Here is a 12852-nt window from a genome sequence, read left to right as displayed (position 1 = left end):
AAAACGTTTTAGGGCCATAGCTGGAGCTGGATACTCTTATACAGGCTTTTTGAGTATGGTACTGGATACTCAACCTTCGTTTAGGAATTAGGTCAACGGATATATTTAAGTCATTTGAATGGATCACACATGTGTATATTCTATCAGAAATACAAAAATATATTAATCTGAAAATTAAATCTAACATCAACCACTCTCTGGTTATTATGTTACAAAGCACTCTGGATACATTACATTGGCATCTCTAAATATGAAGATCTCATAGATGTCCTTCTTGTTTAAGTTTGGCGACCAGAGTGTCCACATCGGGTAGCACAGAGCCAGCCTTTCTTACTGGCGGGTCTTCTACGCTGATGATATCAATTCTTGGGGATGTATCCACGCCTAAATCTTTCGGCGTTAACTTTTTGATTGGTTTTTTCTTGGCTTTCTGAAAAAAAAAAAAAAAACTGAATAAGACGACATTCTCTTACTAAAAGTTCAACATTTGTGCCACTGGATCTATACTATAATCTCTGCGTGTGATTACAACCGAACTCGTAACCTACACAGAAATTGGTTATATTCTAGTAGGTGGTAGATCTTTAAATGGTAAAACTAAAACTTCCCTGCTTACCATAATATTGGGCAACGTAGCATATCTGGGCTCGTTGAGTCTAAGGTCTGCGCTGACTACGGCTGGTAGTTTCACTTTAATGGTTTCTAATCCACCATCGATTTCACGGGTTATCGTCAATTCACCGTTAGTCTTTTCGATCTGGAATAAATATTTGTAGGTACACTATAAGCGTGTCACTTTATTACCCGAATAATTCGGGTAATAACTTAATAACCACTCCTAACTAAAGATAAAAAGAATAGACCTTACTTTAGAAGCGAATACTCCTTGTGGACTGTCCAAATATGCAGCAGTCATTTGTGCTGTTTGATTTCCATCATCATCAATTGCCTGCAATCGATAATATAACGCAACTAAATTATTTATTGGTGGAAGCTTTTTAATTAGTTTAAAATCGACCTATACTGGTACTCAAGAATCTAGAGTTCTTGAAGCTTACCTGTTTACCAACGATTACCACATCGATTTTCTCGTCTTTAGCGATTTTGGCGAGAATTTTCGAGACATGTATCGGCTGTAGTAAAGGCATCTGAGCAGCTGGGATATCAACGTGAATACCCCGATCTACGCCCATTGCAAGAGCAGTCCTCAGGGTCTCCTGAACAAGTAAAACATCAAATTGAGCAAGTCTTTTGAGCTCTAGAAAAGGGCCTGTGGCTCCCTACCGGCACTGCATTAATAGTAGTCAGGTTAGATGAATTTTAGTCACTCAATTCGCAAATACACACCCAGAGAGCCAGTCTACGCCTCCAACTCTGGTCACCACTCACCTGAGACTGGGTAGGTCCACAAGATACGGCGATGACTTCTGAAGCGATTTTCTTCTCTTTCAGCCGAACGGCTTCTTCGACGGCGATTTCATCAAATGGATTCATGGAATGTTTGACTCCATCAGTCAACACACCAGACTTATCAGGCTTCACACGTATCTGAAAACATAAGGCAATAAGTGGTAAGGTGTCTTATGATAGGTTCACATTCCAACTTTCTTGACCTAGCATTCACATATTTGTCAGAGGTTGTGCATTGTGTAGTGCGCAACTACTTTGGGATTAGCTACAAACCAGCGCTACACAAGCTCACCACGTGAATGCATCTAACTCACGCTGCTACCAAACTTTTTTTTTTGGTGGTAAGCTGTACAATATGTTGTTACTACCAGAAATATGCACTGTAGCTTACCTTCACTGCATAGTCAATAACTCTCTTGACGCCGACTAATACACGAGCCATAATTGAGGCCTTAATCTAATTTAAGATTATACTGGAAATAATTAATTTGAAATAAAATTTAATTAATTTCAGTTAATTAAGGATTTTCATTTAATTCCTACGTAGCTCCAAAAGACTGATAAGGGGGAATAAATGCAGTGCAAAAATTCATTGAAACAATGCTGCCAAAATAAAATTATTCTCAACAGTTAAATTTCAGTTTTATACGTTAGCATTATTTTTACAACATTAATATTAAAATTAATTACAAAGAATTTGAGATATAAATAACTATTGCTCCAAGTAGTTTTTAATTAAACATTATTTAATTTGTAAAGCCCCCTCCCTGATTATTTGAAGAGGGTAAACCAGTAAGGAAGGAATTTAACTTATGTGTCAATCAAGTGAGAACAATGTGTGGTTTAAACATCCATGTTATAACTAAAGAAAATTAAAACTTGCCTCTAAAGTGACCCTTAAATTATATAGTATAGATCGCTATAAGGGTAAAGTTTAATTCTATACTCTAAACTTAACCAAATCAGTTAAGTGCTCAGATCTAGCAACTGTGTTATACAAAGAGGAAGCTACAAGTAAGACTGTCCCAGTCATTCACGATGAACAGACTTACTACACATGAATCAGGGCGATTCCTAGGAAAATCTGGCGGCACAGTTCAATCTTGGTACATCTTCCATCTAAATAATATTTCGATTTCACTCAATGGCAGCAGTTACCACTGCCAGAGACATACAGAGTAATAAGGTCTCAGATAGAACCCCGAAATGAACCAACGTCTGAAGGAGCGTCTCATACTTCAGCCCCAAAAACTCTCCAGCAGCGAACTCGAACAAGAAAAAGTAAAGCTTATGATTGAATCAACAATACCGGAAGGTCAATAAAATAGAAGGGAGAACATTTTTTCAGATTCCACTTTCTAATAACCTCTGTTTTTATACAGATAAAATCATTAAAAAAATACATTACCTGTGAAAACATAATTTCGGAAATTTTAAACGATTGCAGTGTACCCTGTTACGTGTGATAAGAGAATGAAACAATCTACTTCCAGACGAGATGTTGTAATAGTGTATTGATTACACTCTAACATAGTTGGAGGCACTATTTCATAATAGGAAACGGTAATTTTTGAAAATCGGGATACTTCTATAGACTCCGTTCTAGTAGGATTGATGAAATGAATTGGTCACGTAAACTTTCGTTAGACAATTCTAAAACCACTCGGTGAGCTGCGTCAATAACTACTGAATAGCGGGACGTGTGCGGTCAGGTGGGCCCCAAATCGGGCATTCATTAGAGAGGCTTTCTTTGGTAACTATATAACTATATAATTCTAAAGAAACTTAAAAAATTAGCCCCTTATAGTACTATTTCATTATGATTTGCTGCTTTACACGTATACAAAATAATGAGAATAAAACGTGTTAATTTTGAAAAGTAAGCATATAATTCTTAACTATTTCTCAAAATTTTCATATACTTCAACTCAGTTCGAGACTCATCACTTTTGTTTGAAAGACTTTTCATGAAAATCGGTGTTTTAAAATACATTTTGTTGAGTTGTTTGTCATACTACTCACAAAGTACTGTTTAATTAAAGTGAACACATGTATATTGCAACAAACAAACTTCACTTTATTGCAGAAACGAGAAGAAAAAAGTACATAAAAACTTAATATTCGTGATAATACAATGAAAGAATTCTACAACTGTAAGAAAATTATTTAAAACACTTTAACGAGTTTACCGACAGTAGCGACAAAAACCTATCACCTTAGCACTATATGTGAAGCTGTCAGATATGATATAAAAAAATATTGAAATAAAAAATTAATTAATTTTTGAAATAGACAATAACTTTACTAAAAAACTTATAGAATACTTGACTACTGGAGCATCACGGATAGCTGGTTTTACAGGTTTGGTAAAGAGAATACAAGATGAAATAACTTTGTAAATATAGCAACACAGTATTTTAAATAGATACTCTCAACATCAGATTATGTTAAATTAAATATTATTAAGAACCCATTAAAAGAAACACCCAAGCGTTTTTTGAGATATCTTTACCTGAAATTGACCTAATGGTTTACAAATTTAAAAAAGAAAAAAAGCCAGAAAGTGGTAAGATTACAAATGAAATGTTGAAGATTTCACTTCCACAATTCGTGGTTGGAACTGTTTTTTTACCTTTGAGTATTACTTTTACAATTAGCAGATTGTTTATGAAGGTTACATCAGAAAAGTTAAAACACGTTCACCAAAATCATCAACCAGTTGAACAAGCAGGATTTCGCTCTGGCTTTTCTATGATCGACCGGATACGTGGTTAATTACCAGTTTATTGAGAAATCAATTGAATAACCGACAAATCATTTATGTAGTATTAATCAACTAAGAGAAAGCCATGTCACACCAGTTTTTATATAAAGCTTTTATATAATTCACACGATATACAACAACCTTATAAATCAGATAGACTCAAATAATAAATCCAGAATAGTTCTTGAAAGAAATGGACCATACTTTTACAACTACCTAGGGGTGAAACGAGGGGATCCGCTGTCACCTATACTTGACGAGGTGTTTAGGAAGATGAATTGGGATGACACTTACCAATATGGAATTAATATCAATATGAAAAATTTGACGCATCTAAGGTTCGCAGATAAATTAATGGTGTTCGCCCAAAAAGCTATATGGAAAAAATGTCAAATGAATTGGATATAAGAGGTCATCAACAGGACTAAAAATCAATGAAAAAAGACAGTAACCATAACAAACGGGCTAAAAGAAGATGTAAAGTTCTCGGGCAAAACACTGCACTATGCAGATCGCACGAAAAATGGGTCTGGATTCAAAATAAAAAAGAATGTATTTATTTGGTTTTCTTACTTAAAGAATTTTATTTTTTTTAATTATTAGACCTTATTATTTGGTTTAGATAATACATAATTTAAATACAACTTTGAAGTAAAACTTTATGTATATTTGAAACCAATAATTAATATAATATAATTTGAAACGAATAAATGTTTTTTCTTCTATCTTTTTTTTTAATTTAAGGCGCGTCAGCATCTGAGGTTGTTGGCGCCTGGAGCTTTTTTCAGTGCTCATATTATTATTATCTAGTTATAATGGTTGGCCAAAAGATTTCGTATGAATCTGGTCATTACTTATTCGTTTAAACCTGGACATTACTTATGCTTATCATTTGGTTATAAAACAATAATTCTTATGTGGTTCTGGCGATGCTGTGAATCTCATTATGCAATAGATTTTATTTTATTAGAAATATAACATTAAAGCCACATTGTTTCGTTCAAAATCTATGTTTCACGTAAAATTGAGAGGAGGAAAGTCCAGTCAGAGTTCAGGTTTTTTGAAAATCTCACATTAGTGAGAACAGACATTCTATCTGATCAAACCAGAGATGGTGAGAATACGTATTTAGCAACTGTTGCAGATCTGACTTACACTGCAAATATACAATTTTAAACTTAGTAATTTTGTCCAATGCTTGAAAAATTAAGGCAAACAATGAAATATAGACAATCATCTTTTAACAAAGATATTTCTTGGACTCAAATAAAAGACGATAACACTTGAAGAGTAGTGTTATTTTTTGCTTTGTAGGCGGCAGCCTGGTGACTCATGACTGCCCACAGAATGTGCAGCATAATGCGAGGTTCCACACGTTCTCTCAGCTTCCCACTGCACCCCTACCACTCTTGACCAGTTATCTCAATGATTACCGGACTCGCCTTAATGTCCCACGGCTACCAGACTAGTTTTTAAAATATAAAACTGGCTTGATCAGGTCTCACAACTTTTTCCAAATCATCAATGACGCATTATTATGCGAACTTTTTATTCTAAACAAAACAAAACACAAAACTGCGTTTCAATAAACATAAATAAATTAAAAGAATAAATAATTAATTAAAAATCAATGAATTAAAATAATTTAATAAATATATATGTATAAGAATAATGGCAAAGTATTATTTAAGAATAAATAGAATTCAGTCACACTTAATGATGTGGGAATTAGTCAGTAGGGTGTTTTATCATCATCGTTAATTGTCATGATGCATATATGTCCAATAGTTAATAATTTTTGAAAATATGTTTACAATTAATGGTACGCATCCATTCTTTCATTAATTACTAAGTAAAGTAAGTTCTCAGAAGAATATTATAGGAACACTCGATTTTCGCTACAGTTTTCTCATATTGGAATAACAAAATTAATTAAATAACAAAAATGTTAATAATAAAATTAAATCTGACATAGATTTGAGTAAAAATAAGCTGTTTTTTTAGAAAAGTTTAAAAACAACTGGCTCAGCCTGGACGTTGTTAAGTGTTTCAACTCTTCTTAGAGTTCATTGTTCAGAAATAACAGTACTCTAGGTCCAGGCGAAACTCACACAGCACGCAAAACTTCTATTCACTAAATTAGAACAAAAGCCCAGATCAGGTTAGCTAGTGAAAATATTATTTATACATTTTCCAAAAAGGAAATAATATTATTTGAATACTCAAATCGCACTGTGAATGTGTAACTTTAAGAAAAAAGAAGATTTGTGTCGTTTATATTTTTATTACTAGTTACAGTTCCACTGAGAGGGCATTATACTGATAAGCATGTCGACGATACAACGATGATCTAGGATGCTCCGTACTGTCAGCACCATGAACAAACTTACTGCTCTGTATTATTTATTATACAATAGATGCTTTCATATTAAGTTCATTTATTTTGAATGAGTAACTAACAGAAGTACTCATTTTTTTATTTTGCATTTATTTTATTATTTTATATTTTTAACCATTATTTTAAAGGTTTTATATTCCTTTAGTCATTTTTAGTTATAATATGCTAATGGTTTTTGTTTTCAAATTGTACAAACAAAAACACCTTGATAAAAGGACTAGCAACCTTATAAGCAATAAATAAATAATTATCTTACGCACTATGTATGAGGATTGAAACCACATCCACAAACTGATGAGCTAAAGGAGTGTTCAGTCCAGCTCAAGCAACGTTAATCATACATACGTTTATTAGTGAAGATTCTTCGCTGATTTTTTATTCAAAATAATGGAAGGTCATAAACTCTGGCAAGGACGCGACTTTCCTAAACGCATCTTTCAATATAACTCTGCCGATTATATAATTTCCGTATTCAATCATCAATGAGTTCATAGTATACCCAAGGTAGTAATAAAAATATATTACCCACAATAAACGATTGGGTGAGTGTAATACATTTCTGCATAATGACAAAGAGTATAGTGCATTTAACAATTAAATAAAAGTACATTGTCGAATACAAATGTTAATAAAAGTGACAGAACATATAGGTGACGCAATTACTACAAGCCTATTCTAATACAACCAATACTAGAATAGACATTAAGTTTACAATACTGGTGACCCAAAATATATTATAGATCCGTACTTACACCTACACAGTTCATAACAAAACTACTAATTCTCTTCCAAGAGATTTTAATTGAGTCTATTACAAAAATAAAAAAAAAACACCTTGATTAAGAATCATGTAAGATTGATTTTGAATGGACAACATGCGCAGCTGTTTTTTACTAAGTGCAGGATTGTAACAGAGAGGCTTTTGAGAAGAATTGGGTAGTAAACGCAGAATGAGGCAATTCTCTTTTAACATGAGAATGTTAGCGGACAGTCCACGCATTTTCGCTGGTCAGGTGTCCAGACTTATAATTGTGATAGGATTATTCGTACCGGATTTGGCTCATTGGAAAAAATTTGCTTGATGAACGATTTCATTCAAAGCAATATTTTTTAAAAAAGTGATTCCATAAAAATTAGCGAAATTAAAATTAAAGTTGCTCAGCTGTTTCATAAACGTTAAATATTTGAACATTAATTTTCATTTTTATTTAGTTATAGTGACTATATCCAACTGTTTTTTAATTAAAAATAAAAGTTATTGCGAATTATTGGCTTACCCTTTGGTTGTGAACAAGAAATGCAATTTTGTCACCAACTTATGAAGTCCAGTACATTTAATTTTAAAAGTTTTTAAAACATAATAATAATTTAAAGCTGTCCGGTACATTATCCATTCAGCTAATCTCTTCTTTTCCATTTCAAATTCTCCGAACATTTGAATGAATAAATTGGATACTAGCTGAAAAAGCCAACTTTAAATTATAACTTTATAAATTACATGGTATTTGGAAGAATTTATAGGTCTGAAATTTAAAAAGCCATGATGGAATTAATGTACGATTTTTTGAAACCGGTTCCGACCGTGAACTAGATTTATATTCTATTTTTTTGTTCATCATTTCACTTTTACGGAACCTTTATTTTAGTTTGAACAGTGATCTATTGTTCTGTGAAAATTAAATCTTACACTCTCAAAGTTATTATAGGTTGATATGCAACTGTTGGCAAATATTCATTTTCATCTTGCCAAATTGAAATAGGTGTAAGTTAATGCGCCACTAAAGATAGTGGAAAAATAGTGGAGTATATCCTTTTTTCGTTTCCTAATGCCTGGAGATGTCCAATCAACATCATACGACGGCCGTCTTTAACTATATTTCTTTTTTATGATGGTATACATTTTCAAACGACCGTTCTTTAATTTTCAACAATGAATTCAAAAGAAGTCCCCTAGAACTTTTTTTTTGATTAGAAATACGGATATTATTATTATTATTTTACATCCCATTTTGACTGAATTTGTAAGAATAAGAACCAAGAGATATTAGAAAAGATTCATTTTACAACTTAAGAAACTCAGTATTTTATTTTGAAATATGGTAAAAAATATCAAATATTTTTGTAACTTAACTTTTGTATGTTTAATTAATCAGTACCGCAAGTCCACTATATTAGCGTATCGATTTTATTACTAGTTAACTATTTAGTCAGGATACATATAATCTAGTTCGAGATCAGTAACATTCGGAACCGTATAATTATATATACATGACATGATATGTAATTTATTGATTCGCTGTAGTAATCAATCGCTATTTTACCATCACAGTCATTAAAAATAGATAAATTGTTCGATTATTATTATAAAGTGTCATGCAAAGAGTGTATGTTCTGTATCACGAACACAACAAAGTGTACTTCGACTACATGAGGTTGGGTGGTCAGCTTAACTCAGTGGAAAATCCAGTGTGAACAACTTTCTCTTATTATAATAATCTCAATAAGTTGACAAAGTTTCGCTTAACATTGGGTTTTGCTGAACATTCAGTTGTCCTACATACCTAGATACCATGAATTTCAGTAAAAGTCACACTAATATGATTAATGTGGAATCCTATGCGAAGGAAAATCGCACAGGCAGAGAACCAATACATCCTTCTGAAACAGCCAGCATGTTGGCCTAGCAGAAATTGGATAGACTGAGATAGGTTGGTCACCTGGCTAGGATGAACCCCATACTAGCTTTCCTGTGAACCCTGCAAAAGAAAAAGCGAGAAAGGCCAAGCATAAGATGGGAAAATAGCGTAGTGTTAAAGGCAACTAGACAAGCTAACTAAATGGCGAAGATATTGTATATCGGGGAGACCAGGATTGTTGTAACTGCCTGTAGCACCCTAAAGAAAAAGGAACACATGTGCTTGGTTATATACATACAAGTTATGGCAGCACCACCAGCATGCAAGCTTTAAATTTTAGAGTTAAACCAATGTTCACTAAAACGCCCTTCTGTGCTTTTCTTTCTCTGGAAAAATCTTCCAAATGAAAGTAATTGATTGTAGTAAAAACAGCTGCCACACGAAGTTTAACGCAAACCGTTGTAACAATTTTCGTGAAAATACTAATACTTTTTTATTTACCTAACTATTAATATGAGAAGTCTGCATGAAATAACAGAAAATTCAAATTCTATTTTAGGTTAGCAGCCACGGGACACGACTAAAAGCTTTAGGATAAAATCAGCAAACCACAATTGCTACTTTATTGAACCAATTATTCATTTTCTTGAATGATTTTTCTTAACCGTTATACTGATGGCTGACATTGAAGTCTACAATATTTATTTAAAACATTTTCTTAGAAAAATTAGATTAAGGAAGAAGGATGGGGCAGGCTTCCCTTGGTGTAATACTCAACTAAAACCTTCATAATACTGAGAAGTTAAATTTTATCTGATGATAATTCCGAGTTGGTAAAATAACAGGCTTTTTGCTATGTAATTTTATTGTCAGCATCGAAAGGTTTTTAATTACAAGGCCAAAATCTCACCATCACTTTGGATCGAAAATTTTTTTGGGGAGTATTATATTATAGTAAGGCTCTCGATTTTGGTGGTGTCGTAACGCTTCTTTGAACACTGGCTTTGATATCTCTATTAGTTTCTTTTTATACAAAGTCTTAAGTTTTAAGAAAATGTAATTCGCCAATTTTGGTAAGAAGCATGAGTATTCACAAAAGATATTTAAAAACGTTGCTTTAGGAAAGTGAATTTCAGTTTATTTCTCTACACTGATACAATCTTATCGCAATCTAAGTACCTATGATTGAGATAAGCCGCACCTTAAGATAAACATGCAAATAAGCAAGCTTTGATTAATAGTACAACTACGTCTTTATAGTAAAAAAAAATGTGTCGCATAAATTTTAATCAATTAAGTACTATCAATTTGATGCAGATTCAACTTGTCCTCTATGCCATTTGCACACACCAAATAACTTATTTCACTTCTTAATTAACAGCCCGGTCTCATCATCACACATAGCTAAATATTTAAAAAATACATTTTCCTGCAATCTGACGATGATAAATTTATTTCATTATTGAGTTTTTCAACTAATACGTCTGAAGAGAAAATTAAAAATGTCCGGTAGGACAGTTGTAGTTGATCGTCAAAAACTACGAAAAAGCGTAACGTTAATTTCTCTAGTTTGCTGCTGTTTCTGCATTTGATAGTTAGTATTAAGGACATTTAGTGTCGATCTAATTTGCAAAATAAGATGTAAAGGCCATCGGAAAAATAGCGAATTGTCTTCTGATTTCACTAGTTTGCTGCTGTTTCTGCATTTGATAGCTAGTATTAAGGACAATGCTAGATTGTACAAGTAGGGTCGATCTAATTTGCTAAATAAGATGTAAAGGCCATCGGAAAAATAGCGAATTGTCTTCTGATTTCTCTAGTTTGCTGCTGTTTCTGTATTTGATAGTATTAAGGCCGATGCTAGATTGTACACGTAGGGTCGATCTAATTTGCAAAATAATAAGTAAAGGCCACAGGAAAAAGAGCGAATTGTCTTCTGATTTCTCTAGTTTGCTGCTGTTTCTGCATTTGATAATTAGTATTAAGGCCAATGCTAGATTGTACACGTAGGGTCGATCTAATTTGCAAAATAAGATGTAAATGCCATCGGAAAAATAGCGAATTGTCTTCTGATTTCTCTAGTTTGCTACTGTTTCTGCATTTGATAGTTCAATGCTAGATTGTACACGTAGGGTCGATCTAATTTGCAAAATAAGATGTAAAGGCTATCGGAAAAAGAGCGAATTGTCTTCTGATTTCTCTAGTTTGCTGCTGTTTCTGCATTTGATAGTTAGTATTAAGGACAATGCTAGATTGTACATTTAGTCTCCATCTAATTTGCAAAATAAGATGTAAAGGCCATCGAAAAAGGGCGAATTGTCTTCTGATTTCCCTAGTTTGCTGCTGTTACTGCATTTGATAGTTAGTATTAAGGACAATGCTAGATTGTACAAGTAGGGTCGATCTAATTTGCTAAATAAGATGTAAAGGCCATCGGAAAAATAGCGAATTGTCTTCTGATTTCTCTAGTTTGCTGCTGTTTCTGTATTTGATAGTATTAAGGCCAATGTTAGATTGTACACGTAGGGTCGATCTAATTTGCAAAATAAGAAGTAAAAATAATCAGAAAAAGAGGGAACTGTCTTCTGATTTCCCTACTTTGCTGCAGTTTCTATATTTGATAGTTAATATTAAGGCCAATGCTAGATTGTACACGTAGGGTCGATCTAATTTACAAAATAAGAAGTAAAAATAATCAGAAAAAGAGGGAACTGTCTTCTGATTTCCCTACTTTGCTGCTGTTTCTGTATTTGATAGTTAATATTAAGGCCAATGCTAGATTGTACACATAGGGTCGATCTAATTTACAAAATAAGAAGTAAAAATAATCAGAAAAAGAGGGAACTGTCTTCTGATTTCCCTACTTTGCTGCTGTTTCTGTATTTGATAGTTAATATTAAGGCCAATGCTAGATTGTACACGTAGGGTCGATCTAATTTGAAAAATAAGAAGTAAAAATAATCAGAAAAAGAGGGAACTGTCTTCTGATTTCCCTACTTTGCTGCTGTTTCTGTATTTGATAGTTAATATTAGGGCCAATGTTAGATTGTACACGTAGGGTCGATCTAATTTGCAAAATAAGAAGTAAAAATAATCAGAAAAAGAGGGAACTGTCTTCTGATTTCCCTACTTTGCTGCTGTTTCTGTATTTGATAGTTAATATTAAGGCCAATGTTAGATTGTACACGTAAGGTCGATCTAATTTGCAAAATAAGAAGTAAAAATAATCAGAAAAAGAGGGAACTGTCTTCTGATTTCCCTACTTTGCTGCTGTTTCTGTATTTGATAGTTAATATTAAGGCCAATGCTAGATTGTACACGTAGGGTCGATCTAATTTGCAAAATAAGAAGTAAAAATAATCAGAAAAAGAGGGAACTGTCTTCTGATTTCCCTACTTTGCTGCTGTTTCTGTATTTGATAGTTAATATTAAGGCCAATGTTAGATTGTACACGTAGGGTCGATCTAATTTGCAAAATAAGAAGTAAAAATAATCAGAAAAAGAGGGAACTGTCTTCTGATTTCCCTACTTTGCTGCTGTTTCTGTATTTGATAGTTAGTATTAAGGCCAATGCTAGATTGTACACGTAGGGTCGATCTAATTTGCAAAATAAGAAGTAAAAATAATCAGAAAAAGAGGGAACT

The 12852-nt window shown here is 33.0% G+C and overlaps 1 protein-coding gene across 1 annotated transcript; it reads right to left on the bottom strand.

The window, feature by feature from the left end:
* Window positions 1–113: 113 nt before the first annotated feature.
* On the bottom strand, window positions 114–2000 carry Etfb (Electron transfer flavoprotein beta subunit). Its single transcript, XM_074138770.1, has 6 exons — window positions 1802–2000; window positions 1390–1548; window positions 1059–1217; window positions 869–949; window positions 617–757; window positions 114–430 (listed from the first exon to the last, which is right to left on the bottom strand). Exons 1-6 carry the CDS (start codon window positions 1850–1852, stop codon window positions 260–262), a joined length of 762 nt encoding a protein of 253 aa, XP_073994871.1. The 5' UTR covers window positions 1853–2000; the 3' UTR covers window positions 114–259.
* Between the last annotated feature and the right edge of the window lie 10852 nt (window positions 2001–12852).

The sequence above is a fragment of the Rhodnius prolixus genome, unplaced genomic scaffold, assembly GCF_049639745.1.
Source record: "Rhodnius prolixus isolate KJV_2025 unplaced genomic scaffold, Rpr scaffold_11, whole genome shotgun sequence".
Classification (NCBI taxonomy): domain Eukaryota; kingdom Metazoa; phylum Arthropoda; class Insecta; order Hemiptera; family Reduviidae; genus Rhodnius; species Rhodnius prolixus.
Note: the sequence above shows the minus strand (reverse complement) of the source record. Positions and strands in the feature narration are given on the sequence as shown.